Source organism: Carassius carassius, chromosome 25, assembly GCF_963082965.1.
Source record: "Carassius carassius chromosome 25, fCarCar2.1, whole genome shotgun sequence".
Lineage (NCBI taxonomy): Eukaryota > Metazoa > Chordata > Actinopteri > Cypriniformes > Cyprinidae > Carassius > Carassius carassius.
The window spans coordinates 22,651,901-22,667,528 of record NC_081779.1 but is presented as its reverse complement, the minus strand read 5'-3'; the positions used below and the strand labels follow the sequence as shown (position 1 = coordinate 22,667,528).

The window sequence follows — 15,628 nt, the reverse complement described above, 5'->3', positions numbered from 1 at the left end:
CTTGGGATTTCTGGGTCCGTTGTGATGACACTCTTAGCACCTTACGTAAGCAAATGTCATGTTCTATATGTTGACAACTGGTACAGTAGTCCCACACTTTTCCAGCACCTCTTGTCACTTGGCACTGGAGCTTGTGGGACTGTGCGCGGAAACAGAAAAGGGATGCCAAAGTTCACCTGCAAGATGAAAAAAGGTGAGGTGGAATTCGAAGAGAATGGGTCACAGTTGGCAGTAAAATGGCATGACAAGAGGGATGTTCATGTCCTTACCACGGTCCATCCAACTGGTATGGCAGCCACAGGCAAGCTGGATCACCTCACTGGGCAACCAATGATGAAGCCAGTCTGTGTGCTGGAGTACAACAAAAAGATGGGTGCAGTGGACAAAGCTGATATGATGACTGGTTTTCATGAATGCACCAGAAAGTCTACCAAGTGGTACAAGAAAGTATTTTTTCATGTACTCGACACGGTTTTACTCAACAGCCACATCGTCTACCGGCAAATTACTGGTGAGAAATGGATACAAATAAATATAAACAAGATAAAAAGTGCTAACATTTTTAATTAATGTAATTTAAAGTGTTAACAAATTCACAATAATAAACAGACCACACGGTCACATACTATTATTTTCTCCTCACTTCCTATTGATGTGCTCTACTATGAGTAGGAAAGGAAATCACCTCCTTACAATTCAGGACCAACCTGATGAGAGGGCTGCTGGAGGAGTACAGCACATTGCGAGGTCCAACCAAAGGCGGGCGTCCTGCCTTGGACACTCCTCTGCGCCTTACAGCCAGGCATTTCCCATCTGAAGTCCCTCAGACCACTTCCCAGGGCAGCAAGACCAGGCGGCACTGCAAGGTCTGCCTCTCCAGCACACGCAAGGGCAAGCAGAGGCGCCTCACCAAGCACATGTGTGTGCCATGCAACACTCCCTTGTGTGCTGTCCCGTGTTTTGAGGAGTACCACACACTGAAGCATTATTAAGCCTGTAAAAAGTCCGAGTATATTAATTCATGATGATACATTGTTAATTATTATTTATTGTAATCATATTATTGTGTATAATAGTTTGCTTTAAACAAAACCATTTATTAAAAGTCAGTATATTTATAGTTTTTTGTTTAATATTTATTGTACATATATTTGTTTTTATATTTGTTTACAAAGCTGATATGATGACTGGTTTTCATGAAGCATTATTAAGCCTGTAAAAAGTCAGAGTAGCCTATATTAATGAATTTATGATGATACTTTATAATTTATTGTAATTATATTATTAAATATAAAAGGTACCAGTATGTATAATATAGTTTGTTTTAAACAAAAACATTTACCAAAAGTCAGAGTATATTTACAGATTTTGTGTTTGTTTATGATACTATTTTAATTGTTAGTCATTGTAAATATATTTGTTTTCTGTTTTGTAATAGTAATAATAAACGTTTTTGTATAATAGTTTGTATTAAACATTTACCTTACATTTTAATAAAACATACATGAAGCCCAAAACATACATTCTTTTTGGGCTATATGCACAGCTGCACTACTTCCTGAACTTCAGCCAGCTCCTTTGTTTCCGGTCTGTCATTATTGGACAAACTGATTAATCCAGGTTTGTCGGATTATTGTTGCTGTGATTCCTTAGGTCAGGCACACCTGGATTAATCAGTTTGTCCAATAATGGCAGACAGAAAACAAAGGAGCTAGCTGAAGTTCAGGAAGTAGTGCAGCTGTGCATATGCTATACATATCTCTCACTACATGGTATGAAATCTACATGGTATGACATCATCAAATTATATTTCCCTATACAAACATTTGAGCAAGCTGATAAGTGAGGTGTCACCTTTATTTATATAGCGCTTTAAACAACAACAACAAAAAAAATGTGTGTGAACATATATTAATATAATAATTGTATAGACTATATGGTCACACTTCACTTATTAGCTTACTCAAATGTTTTGTAGGCTAGGAAAATATCATTTAACAATGTCATGCCATGTAGCTTTACTCTGCTTTAACATGGCATCTTTTGATTTGCTTTGCAATTGAGAGATATAAAACTCGGTGAGCAATATACTAAAACAAACAAGAAAATTGATTTAACGTCAAATATGTGCTTTGTTATATTCACGTTATGTATAACGTATCAATTCAACTGAACCCTGACTTTACCCCCTGAATGCACGGATTATGGAACATTTTTGCAATAACTTATGCAAAATAGACAAACAAATCGTAATGACGTGAACGACCACATTTTTGAGCAGTCCGTTTTACAAGATAATTTTTATGACATAAAATCTTTATTCATATTTATTGCATGCTTGTAAATAATTCTAGATGCTTCAGAATAAAATTAACAACTAAATACTAATACTCACCGATTGTCACGCGGCATTTCTGGGGGAGATGCACCGATTGTCACGCGGCTGTTCTGGGGGAGATGCACCGATTGTCACGCGGCGTTTCTGGGGGAGATGCACCGATTGTCACGCGGCGTTTCTGGGGGAGATGCACCGATTGTCACGCGGCGTTTCTGGGGGAGATGCAACAATTGTCACGCGGCGTTTCTGGGGGAGATGCAAAGTACCATGTGCAAGCGAAGTTCACAGCAGTGGAGGGAGGGGGGGGGCAGCAAACAGAACCATTTCAACCATAGTCGGTACACGCTAACAAATTATTTGAGAGGTTTTGAATAAAAAAATTAAATAAAGCGAAATATCCAAGCTAACGTTACTCACCTGCAGACGGTTATCCATTGTGTGCGCGCCATTTTGACTGAAATGTCACATGACAAGGTTCATGCGTCTCCATGGAAATTAGAACGCGACTGATTGCAAAATAACGGTCGCAGAAAAAAACTCACGCCAGACTGCTGGTCTGACTATTTTAGAACTTACGTGCGAAAAGGTTAAGGGACATCTGGGTCTGAATACCTAAAACCCAACTCAGATGAAATGTTCCTGCTCGCCTTAAGCCTCCTGATGACACAGCGCTTTCCTGCTCTCTAAATGTAGCTGTCCTTGGTGCTGAATCCTAATCAGACGCGGCTCTCTGCATGAGAGTGTTTCTGTGTGCATGTATTCATTCGGATCCACAGGGGTTCTGAGTACATCCACCGACTGCTGGGGATCAGAAAAGATGCTCTCAATATGTCCGAGTGCAGACGGAAGAACGGGACTTCATACATCTATAGTCTCACACCAGCCAGCTAATTTCTCCCATTTATCCATCTGACTCTGTTTATGCAATAATCATAAATAACCATGCTTCTTTCTCTCTTTTGTCAAAGCAATCTGTGGCCTTATGTGTTTGTTTGAACAGCAGTGGTCTTGGAAACTGTTGTCATGCCAACCTCCACCCCCAGTCTTTCCTCCTTCTCCTGTATCTTTGAAGCGGGGTTCCAATGCAGACCCGTTCCGACCAATCACAGTGAAGCTCTTAGCAACACCGAACAGTCACAGGGAATTAACTGTTTGCGCTCTGCATGTATCTGTATGTCTTTTCTGTCTAAAACTCTGGCTTGCACTCTGCATATGTGTGTGTGTGTGTGTGTGTGTGTGAGAGAGAGAGGCAGTATGCATTGGCATCTCTTGTGCGGGGGAGGAGGGACGCAGGTGGGAAAGATGGAGAGAAGTAGAGAGAGAGTGAAGGCAATGGAAAGATATAAACAGGGAAAGCGGAAGGTATATTGGGCCACTATGAATAGATATTTTCCAGCAAACCTCAGGTGACAGCATAACTAATATGATGCTGTCAAAACATTGCTCTGTGCAGTTTTAATGAAGTCACACTGAATCAAGTACAAATTCCCATTTAAAGAACATTATGTTCATTAGCTTACACCAAACCCATATTAGCATACTACAGCTGACCTAATATGCTGTCGTAAAATGTAAATTTGCTCAGAAATCTCCTGTGAACACAAATCTTCAGCAAGCCACTGATAATGACACTTACACTGTCTGAATAAATAACATCAACAGCAAGCAAACACTCTCATGGAATGACTAGTTTGGTGCACACTCAATTGCATGCAATCAAACAGTTTACATAATGGAAAGTAATTAAAGAGGCTCACATGCAGTGCTCACTTACCATACTGTCGTAGTAGATTAATTCAAGCTCATAATCCGGAAGAATATCCGTTCTCTTGTTCACAAGATCCAGGGCCATTTGGGCAGCAGGGAGACAAGCCTGGCCACCCGGCCATCCGCCGCTCATCGGGAACAGGGCTCCGATGTAGAGCTTCTTCTTGCCTAGAACCGGGCAGGACCAGGAGAACAGTAAAGTAAGGGTGGCCAAAACAAAGTAGGAAGTTGATACCAAGTGCCGTCCTCTGCTGTGATGCCAGGATAGTTTGGCCATAGTGGGCATGAGTGTGTGCCAACACAGTTTAGGTTCTTGATGTTGTTTTACATGAAGGTTTTACTTATATATATTGTATATATATTGGATAGTGTAAATTTTAGTCTCCTTCAATGCTGAAATTATTCATTCAAAATCTCACGCGAACTCCTATATATATTTAATATACTTTTAGATGCACTAAAATCCACTTTTACATTTTCAGCTTGGATGAGTTTAAGAGATAAACCTAAACACAACATAGATGACGATTCAAAGGCATGTGGTTTTGATTTTTCTAATTGACCTAACAAATCTGCGGAGAGGAAATTAAAAAAAACTATAAGCGTCGCGTTAACAGGTTCCGCGTACTGAACTTTTTGCGCGCGCACAGCGAGTGAACGTTTACAAATGTACGCTTAAAAATGTAAGTTTCAAAGGTTCACCAAAGTTTTAAATAAGCCGACATTAAGCTCGTGAACGCAACTGACGTTAAAAGTTAACGTGACGTTACAAAGAGTCTAAAGAAGCGGTTTAAAATGTAACAAGAGAGTACATTTACCCGAAATAACGTTAACGAGCGGGAGCGCTAAAAACTAAAACAATCTGTCGTTGTCTCAATAGTATTTCGTGCTGTAATCTATACTCACGCTTCTCCCGAACCCGGAACGAATAGAGCACAGAAATGAACGTTACGTGTTCGTTTACGGAAAGCGTCGCGTTATCCACGATCCACTGGAATCTTCTGCGCGCGTCTTTAATCAATTCGGAGTGAAACCCGATTAGCGCGATATATCTTTGTGGCTGATCGGTATAAAATCCAGTCTGGAAACAAAAGAAACGATAAACGAAGTCACGGCAGTAAGTGAGTGTGTTGTGTTCGTTGGATGCAGCAGGAGACTGAGTGAGACTGAGTGAGAGTGAGAGAGAGAGAGAGAGAGAGAGAGAGAGAGAGAGAGAGAGATGTGCTGGTTTATAGAGAGGCAGCGAGCGCGCGCGCGAGAGAGAATGTGTATGTATGTGCGTGTGAGAGAGAGAAAGTGTGAGAGAAAAAGAGCTAGAACGAGTGTGAGAGAGAGAGAGAGAGTCGTAGATGTGTGGGGCTCATTTTCCTTCTCCGTTTCACAGAGCACTTTGAATTTACAATCCCTTAACACAACCACTCTGGTTTATTACCCACCCGTCTCCCCACCTCCTTTCCCGCCAACTACACCCAAACCATCAGATCCACATTTTTCTTTCTCTCACTGTCTATTCCTCAGAACCTAATTACAAACGTATTTTCATTCAATAACGTCTTCCTTCCCACAATTGCATCCTTACATTTTCAGTCACAGCTTAGTCTGATTTCATGTCACTCACTTTTTGTTGTTGTTTTCCAATCAATATAAGGATTGGATGTATCCTGAACCATTCTAGACAAAAACCTGTTATACCCTACATTATGAATCACACGCTTCGTTCCTCTCTCCCACACACCCTCATCTCCACTGCACCATCTATTTCCAAACTCCCAGCCACCGCTCACACTAATCCTGCACCTTGCAGCAGATACATCGTGGTAAACAGGATCCATAGAGGACTGACTACATGTGCCCGACTGTAGTCTTCAATAATGTATCTCCAAACTGATGGGCTGACACCGATCCTTCCTCTCTCTTCCTCACCTTCCCCCGAACCCAATGTTTTTCCACCGAGCTGAGTGCCATTTTTCTACACGTCCATTGGTTTTGGTAACACATTCGCCCTCTCACTAATCCTGAGAGTTGATGAGAATTGCTGCAGCAATCTATCTGTTTTCTCCTGCTCCGTTTATTCCCACGGCTGATCTTGCAACTTCTCTTTTTTGCAAAAACACGGATAGATCACATTGATATTTAAATTTAGGAGTGACATGGGCCATGATCAAGCAGACTTTGAAATGAATAATGAAATTCCAGCCAGAAACACGAGATATCGCTTTCTCTAGATGCCTTGGGGATATTCAGATTGTTCCACTGATATATTTTCACTCACATTCTAGCACAAAGCTGATTAGTGAATATGGAATCTACATATTTTAAAACAATGAGTCAATGTTTTGTTTGTTAGGGAAGCACTTTAGGCTCAACTGGAGATGGAATAGCTGCAGAGGTTTCTTCTCTCTCTCACAAACTGTTCCGATTTTCACATTCTCTCCAATTTTAAAACCCACAGGCACTGGTTATACATCAGAGAACTGGTATTAGCTTAGCAGCTGCTGCAAGTGCCCTGGGGTTGTGCCACAGATGAAATACACCCCTGTATGTGTGGCGCATGCGGAGTGGCGATTAGCCTCCAGGGTGGCGCTAGCCCTCAATTCTAGACTCATTTACCCAAAAGCCTATAAATTCTAAAAGAAACTTAATGAAATTAGTTAAGAATATGCAACATACGATTCTAAACATGCACACCAACTTTTATTGTGACATAAAAGGTGGCACTATAACAGTTATGAAGGTATAAATTATATATGGTAAATTATTTGACATTGTTAAAATTGTGTTTTTATTCTCTGGAAAGATGAAGAATTTTAGTACTTTTACTGAGATCTAAGGCAAAAGGACTCAGTCTGAATGGTCAAATGTGGCAGTGATCAATAAAAAAAAATGCAAAAAAGTCATCATAACACCTTGTCACTTACTCCAGTGTTTTATGTCATTGGAATCCTTTTGATCACACAAAAACACATACCTCTGATTTAATTTCCATCATTAAAATAATTCCAGCATAATGAATTTTTTGCAAAAAACGACTTTTATGAAATAGTCCTAGGTTTCTCACCTGATCGCAAACAAACCAGTGCATCAGAAATCTCTACAAATGGAATATAAATTATAAAATAAATATTTCGATTCATTGATGCAATGGTACAACAAAACAAGTTCACTTAAGCCAGTTGTACAATGTCCACTTTTTTCTCCACACTCAAGCAGCTGTAGCGACAACAGTGTCTTGCAATCAATACAGGTGTTTTGAGGTTGGATGTAAAAGTGAGCAATAAAAGGGTGCAGTGGATTTGTTTTTCATGGTAGTGCACCAAAAAAAAAATATTGAAGAGAGGTTTGGGGTGAGCAGTAGTGCATTATCATTTAAAGAGACATGCACCAAAATAGGTCACTGTGAACAGAGCCGTTTTTGACAAGGTAAAAAGGGTATCGTTTTAAATGACCATTGACAAATTTTAACCAAAGTATGTTGCAGACATTTCATGGAGACCCTAAAGAATCATACCAACTTGTGGAAAATGGGCATCTGATTTCCCCTTTAATGTATTTCTATTGAATCCAACGTTGGGGGAAGTCGTGGCCTAATGGTTAGAGAGTTTTACTCCTAACCCTAAGGTTGTGGGTTTGAGTCTTAGGCCGGCAACTCCATGACTGAGGTGCCCTTGAGCAAGACACTGAACCCCCAACTACTCCCCGGGCACAGCATAAATGGCTGCCCACTGCTCCGGGTGTGTGTTCACAGTGTGTGTGTGTGTGTGTGTGTGTGTGCACTTTGGATGGGTTAAATGCAGAGCACAAATTCTGAATATAGGTCACCATACTTGGCTGTATGTCACGTCACTTCACTTCACTATTTAAAACTGGTTTTATTTTAAAAGACTTAGAAGAGAAAACCTGAATTGACGTGCACATTTAATATTGATACATTTTACAATATATTTGTGAACAGAAATCTATTGGGTTTAATTTGTCTTTGAAGACGAACAAATGTTTTAATAGTCTGGAACACCGTTATGATTCACTAAAAAGAACTGATTCATTATAGTCATAGAAATACACTGATCGTGCTGCATGTTTTTGATTAATAACTGTCTGGTAAGATTAATTCATTCAGGAATTATATTACACTGGTTTATAATGTACCTAATTGTTTGGAACGCTGTGCACATTTTCACTAAAACCTTAATTATAATTCAAAAAACCAAAACAGAGTCAGTGATTTTGCTGTACAGACATTAAAAAAATCATAGTTCAAAATTAAGAAAAATTACCACAACCTTTTGTAATTTCTCTCAGGACCACTATTGTCAAAAATTATTGATAATTGACATACAGTTTGGATTTGGTATAGTTCTGTTCTGGGCAAGAAATCCTTGCACTTCCATGCAGCCTAACATGGATAACAGAAAGGAGAGCAGCCATAAGCCCCTAGGGTAAACGTAGCAGAACCAACGTAAATGCATTGCAGATATCATAAATGTTCAATAATTTGATGTAAACATTTTAGAAATTAGGTTGATTCAAAGGGGAATCAGAAGGCTGAATGGACGAAAGGAGGAGCTGGGGATGGAGGAGGTTAATTAGCTATTGAGCCATTACAAAGCTGTTGAAATAACTGAAGGAGCTTATATATGGATGCTGTGATGGTGCATTGTATCCTATTGGTAGACATGGATTAACTGAGATTCAACTGATACGATCTTGTCTGATGTGACCTGCCAGAACAGAACTACGCCTGATTTCTGTCAGGACCACTGTTGTCAAAGATGATTGACAATTAGTATACAGTTTGGATTAGGAGTATGGTTCTGTTCTGGGCAAGAACTCCCTGTGCATCCATACAGCCTAGCATGGATAAGAGCAGGGAAAACAGCGATAACCCCCCAAAACAAAACCATATGCTGATGTCCCCCAACACAAACTGAAAGCGGAAATCTCAATGCCTTAAGCAACAAGTATTTTGCGCCATTAAAGGGCACTGGAGAAAAGTGATAGGACAAAAAATAATGCATTTGTATTGCTTATTTGAAGTCACAAGTGTTTAAACATTTTAGCAGCTGTCCTACATACATTACTTACGGTAGAACCGTGATGACAAATACAGTGGCACGGCAATATTTTGTAGCCTTAATATCGTGATACTACCGTAGTACCGGTAAACAGTGCAACTTTAGAAAGCACCATACTGGTATTCTATCTTTTTCAAAATCTAAGAGATAAATATTCCCTTTTACTGTCCTTCTATTGCCATGTCTTTCTGTGCATTTGCAAATAAGAGGACTGAGTAGAATGTCCCGGGCTGCTTAGAGCAGGATCACGACACAGCAGACTGGATATCACCAGAATTAGTATGGATATCTTCACATGCTTTTTGAGAAGAATGTCAAGGTTGAAAGCAACTGGGGGAATATGAGGCAAGACTTCCCCCAGTTCCCCCAAGACAAAAATCTTGCCGCTGTCATGCAGAGCCCCTCAAAGCTGTAGCACGTGGAGGTCAGCAGCTCTACCCCACATTCCCTCTGCAAACACAAAGAGCTGGCAGCAGGCTGCCAACGTCCCTGTGGGCCACGTTTCACTGTCTCTGCCAGTAATTTAGACACCTGATGCACCACATTGCTGCCTTAATGGGACCAATTAAGTCACTTTCTTCAGATCTAAAGGCATGGATCATTTTAAGATACAGCCATATCCACACTGTCTACTGGTTAGTGGCCAGTCAAATGGGATTGATGTTAAGATAACTGCACAATTCGACATCTAATCCTAGTTTAAATGGACCTGCAGCCAGATATCCTGTGTTTGATGGGCTCACACTCACAGTTGGAGGAATGATCTAAATATCTGTCATTGTGTTCCTGTTCTCTGAACCTTAAAAACACAGATGGGAATTGCAATGAATTAAATGTTTCTGGTTCCGCTTCTGGTTCCTAAATGGTTCCATTAATGACTTGTTTAATTCTTTTAATGAATAATAATTTGGGGGGAGAAGTGATGTCTTCTTAAAGGCAAAGAATAAATGCAATCCACTAACTGGTCTGCTATATATATAACAACAATACTAAACAAACAATAAGATTCTCTAAACCAACTGACTTGATTAGATTGATGAGTTCGAGTGCCATTTGTTTGAGACTACACTGTTTGTGCTGTATGGTTTTGATTCACCAAAAATAACCGACTCATAAGAGTCATTCATTCAGGAATCAGACTTCACTGATTTTGGTGCATGTTTCTGATTTACTTGAAATAACTGGCTCATAAAAGTTATTGATTCATGAACTTAACCTTAAGTTGTATGTTTTTAATTCACTAAAAAGAACTGACTACAATTAGACCACACCGGTTGTGCTGTATGCTTCACTGCAGTTTGTGATATCCGGTTCACGAATGAATCACTCAATGTAACCGATGTTTTTGAAGCAATTCACCAAATCGAACGGAATCGTTTAAACGATTTGTGTCTCCAATACACATTAATCCACAAATGACTTAAGCTGTTAACTTTTTTAATGTGGCTGACACTCCCTCTGAGTTCAAACAAACCAATATCCCGGAGTAATGCATGCACTCAAACAGTACACTGACTGAACTGCTGTGAAGAGAGAACTGAAGATGAACACCGAGCTGAGCCAGATAACGAACGGAAGAGTGACTCGTTCAAAAAACTATAACTGACCCTCTGATGTCACATGGACTACTTTGATGATGTTTTTCTTACCTTTCTGGACATGGACAGTATACCATACACACACTTTCAAAGGAGGGACAGAAAGCTCTCGGACTAAATCTAAAATATCTTAAACTGTGTTCTGAAGATGAACGGAGGTCTTACAGGTTTGGAACGACATGAGGGTGAGTTATTAATGACATAATTTTTCTTTTTGGGTGAACTAACCCTTTAAGTGTAGGGCAGCAGTTTCACAGCCATTTAACTCGCATTACTAAAATGCCGGGGTTTTGGAATTACAACCAGCCTTAATTACAGGATTGAGTTGCAGGGTGTTAATGGAAGAACCTGGTTTGCATTTGTGCAATATTTCTCCTACTGGGCCAAATTGGGGATTGTGCTCATAATGGGATACAGATAACAAAACACACATGCATTACAGAATACATTTGTACAAGAGTTTTTGTTATTATCTGGCCCACAAAACACCTCAAATCAACTGTCAGTGTATATCTGGTCATTAAATGTGGGGAAATGTCAGAATATACTGAGAGGTTGCCGGTGCACAAGCTGATAAATGAGCTCTGCTGTAACCAACCATCAAGACAGATTGTGTCGAAGAAAATGACACCCCATTGACATCATATTCATAAGAAAGACTTTCATTTTTACGAAGATAGACATCCTCTGCAATTACAATCGATTCTTTGACCTTCACAGACCAGCGTAAATATGTGAAGTGACAGGTGGTTGCTGGCTAATGATCATGGTCGCGTAAGTTGCCATGCCATGCCACGGCTGCAAGGTCACAGCGGGACACTGTGATTGGCTGTTCTGGTTGCCAGGTCACAGCTGGGCAGCTTGATTGGTTCTTGAGTTTGCTAGGTCACCAAACACATGAAAGCAGGCAGGCAGTTGTAAGGCGCCAGTGATATGCATTACATTCTGAAGTGCACAATGGACCAACAAAAGTGTCTGTTGTTAATTTTCACAAGGCATAATTAAATAATAAAAAAGGTCGACTCAATATGCAGAGGAGAATCAAAACCAGACACCTGACTTTGAGTAAATAAATACTTGGCTTCACAAGGACATTCCCAGTTCGCTTATGGAGATGGAAGTTTTCTCCTTGGTTCGAGCGGATAGAGGGGAGTCCTCGGAGAAAGTCAGAGGTGGAGGAGTCTGTGTGTACGTGAGTAACGGATGGTGCACACAATATACAGTGAAAGAATCCGGCTGTACTACTGACGCCGAATACCTCTGTCTAAGTCTAAGACCTTTTTATCTCCCGAGGGAGTTTGGCAACGTGATATTGTGTGTAGTGTATATTCCTCCCAGTGGTAACGCCTCCAGAGCTGCCTTAAGTATATCGGACTGTATTCAAAAACAGCTACAGCGAACACCGGGAGCTCCAGTCCTTGTCTTGGGCGATTTTAATCATTGTAAACTAGAGCCGTTTTTACCAGGCTATTTCCAATATGTTAAATCTGCGATCAGGAATAATAACGTTTTGGATAAATGCTATGGCAACATTAAGGATGCCTACAAGGCAAAAACTAAACCCCCTTTATCCACGTCTGACCATAATATAGTTCATTTAATACCGACATACAGAACTGCTTTAAAAAGGAGTAAACCTCTGGTCAAGACAGTGACTATATGGGAGGAAGAAAAGGTAGAGGCATTAAAAGGGTGTTTTCTAAGTACTAACTGGTCAGTATTTCACGACACAGATTTGAACGTAGTTACTGAAACAACTACGGACTATATTCGCTTCTGTGTGGATTCAATACTACCCAAGAAGGAGATAATGGTGTTCCCTGATAACAAGCCTCACATAACAAAAGAAGTGAAAACCTGCATCGATAGGAAAAAAGTAGCTTTTCTGAAAAAAGATCGTGTTGAGTTAAAAGTCGTCCAAAAAGAACTGAATAAACTATTATGGGAAGCTAGGAAGCGAAAAAAGGACTACATTGAACAAAACATTGCATCTATGAACAACAGAAAACTGTGGAACTCACTGAGAACGATCTCTAACATGGATTCTAAAAAACAACGTTTCATTACTACTGATGATTTTAAGAAAGCAAATGAATTGAATGACTTTTTTTATTCGCTTTGATAACAATGATTCAATTAAGGAATGTGAAGAGTTCCTACAAAACATTGAATGTGCAACGGATGTTAGATTACTTGTGAACCCTCAAGAAGTTACTTCTCTTTTTCGGAAAACTTGCATTAAGAAATCAACTGGGCCGGATGGTATCTCCGCTTATCTTTTACGAGAGTGTGCAGAAGAATTAACCCCAGCTTGGTGTCCAATTTTCCAGCAATCCTTGGACAGTCACATGGTTCCTTCTTTATGGAAAAAGACTATTATTACACCTGTTCCTAAAAAAACGGGTGCTGTTGACAATAATGATTTTAGACCTATTGCTATAACTTCTGTAATTATGAAATGTTTGGAGAGGTATATGATGTCGAGACTGAAATGTTGCGTAAATTCATTAGTAGATCCATTTCAATTTGCCTATATGGCGGGAAGAGGGACTGTTGATGCTGTTAATACTATCACTCATTTGACTCTTCGACATCTAGAAATTTCTAATGCTTATGCACGACTGCTCTTTGTAGATTTCAGCTCCGCTTTTAATACGCTTCAGCCGCAGTTACTCCTGGGTAAGCTTGTAAAAGGTAATGCCAACCCTTTTATCATTAAGTGGTTATTTTCTTTTTTAACCAATCGTACTCAATATGTAAAAGTAAATAATACACTCTCTCATGTTAAATCTATTAGTATTGGTGCGCCTCAAGGTTGTACAATTATACAAATGACTGTCTTAGTATAAATAAGAATAATTATATTATCAAATACTCTGACGACACAGTGATATTGAGTCTCTTAGACAAAGATCATGATATATTAGCGTATCAGTCTGAAATTGAGAATTTTGTGCAGTGGTGTAATGTAAATCATCTTATCGTAAATGTATCAAAAACGAAGGAAATGATAATAGACCCAAAAAGATTAGGTGATTATAGCCCTGTAATCATCTATGATAACATCATTGAGCAGGTGGATACCTATAAGTATCTAGGTGTGGTCATTGATCGTTCATTTACTTGGAAAGCCCACATTGATTACATTTGTTCAAAATTTCAACAACGCTTATATTTTTTGAGACGACTTAGGCTGTTTGGTGTAAATCAAAGAATTATGCAATTATTCTATTACGCAGTGTAGTCTTTTGAATTATGGGATGCAAACTTGGTATGGCAATCTTTCGGTCCAATTAAAATCACAGCTTGCTCGTCTTGTAAAAATTGCAATGAAAGTTATGGGTGTAAGAGAGTACTCATCACTTCAATCGATTTACGAATCGTTGATTTTTAAAAATGCACAGACAATAGTGAGTGATTCAAGCCATGTTTTATTCCCAATGTATCAGCTTCTGCCATCAGGGAGACGGTATAGAGTCCCATTGTGTAAGAGCAACCGTTACAAAAAGTCATTTATTCCTGTATCAATTAATATGTTAAATGGTAAGATGTAGTAATGTAGTCATGTTGAATCGGATCCATTTTTTATTTTTTATTGCCTATATGGTGGAAAGAGGTGACTGTTGCTGCTGTTAATATTTTAGCTTTTTATTGGTTGTGTGTGTATATGTGTATGTATGTATATGTTGTGAATCAATGCAGCTTGAGTCCAAGACAAATTTCCTTAAAAAGGACAATAAAGTATACAAACAAACAAACAAACAAAATACCCAATCCCTTACAGATGGTTTGTGCTGCGATCTCAGCATCCAGCAATAGCCTTCCCTCTCATCACCCTAGTGATCCTTTTATTTGCCCACCACGGAGTGCGTTCTCCAAACAGATTTGTTAGGTTTGACACCAAATGTAATTTACTGCTAAATGCCAGGGTTCAGGATCGCATCATCGCCTGTTCCCCATGCCTCCCAGAAGTAAATGAATTGTAGAATATCAGGAGACAGATCACTCAGCCATCATGATGACTGAGGAGCCAGGGAACATTCAAACATGGGGGAAAATGCACTGCTCGCCACGTTCTTCTATGACATAGAAGTTTTAATCCATGTCTGTGTTTGACGCTTTGATAACAAAGCAATGTCAGAATCTCTCCATGCCGGGATTGCAGCACAGTGAGCGAGCCTCAACCGCATCTCCTGGCTGCTCTGTTGAATTGGAGTGTGAAATGTTTTGAATGTCTGTCCCTCTAAATCCTCCAATAGCCCACTGATGGTTAACGCTCCTGACTAAAATGCGCCAAAAAGCGGTGTGCTCTAAAGCATGTGGTTCTCGTAAATTACTGTTAAACTCAGTCTGTTCGTTTCATTCAAACACATGTTCCCATATCAGAGTGTAAGTTCCATTGTTTGCATCTGGTACTCTCTACACAGTGGACAGCAGGTAACGGCAATTTCCGACAACGTCTTTTAAGTCTTGCTGAGAAAATATTCCAGTGCTCCACTACTGTCAGCTGTCTTCGCCATCGCCTTTGATGCACTGCATGCTGTGGTTGCATTCTTTTTCTACACTTACTCTGTAATGAGAAGAATGACCACAAAACTACTTGACATGAATGCCTGCTAGATTAAACTATGTGGTTTACAGAATTTGGTTGATCTCCAAACTGTCTCCTGTAACTGCCTGCTCCACCTCCTCCTTCTGGTTTGGATTACACTGCAAGGCCTAATGCACAATGTCTGTTTATATTACATTTTGATATTATCAACTAATAAGTAATACCACGTAAAATTTACGAAAACCCCTCTAAAATGAACTATAAATAATTATAATTCACTAATCTCTGTAAATGCCGAAAT

The 15,628-nt window shown here is 39.6% G+C and overlaps 1 protein-coding gene and 1 long non-coding RNA gene across 3 annotated transcripts in view; both read right to left on the bottom strand.

Annotated features, from left to right (window-relative positions):
* Nucleotides 1-15,628, bottom strand: part of LOC132104426 (gamma-aminobutyric acid type B receptor subunit 1-like) — a 127,214-nt gene that overhangs the window by 57,819 nt on the left and 53,767 nt on the right. For both annotated transcript variants that reach the window (XM_059509892.1, XM_059509893.1), the window contains exon 7: nucleotides 4,113-4,273. In XM_059509892.1, coding sequence (XP_059365875.1) covers nucleotides 4,113-4,273 — 161 coding nt within the window. The remainder of the gene's footprint in view (nucleotides 1-4,112; nucleotides 4,274-15,628) is intronic.
* Nucleotides 274-2,512, bottom strand: LOC132104756 (uncharacterized). Its single transcript, XR_009423592.1, has 3 exons — nucleotides 2,464-2,512; nucleotides 708-994; nucleotides 274-351 (listed from the first exon to the last, which is right to left on the bottom strand). It is a non-coding gene; the product is annotated as an uncharacterized LOC132104756 (long non-coding RNA).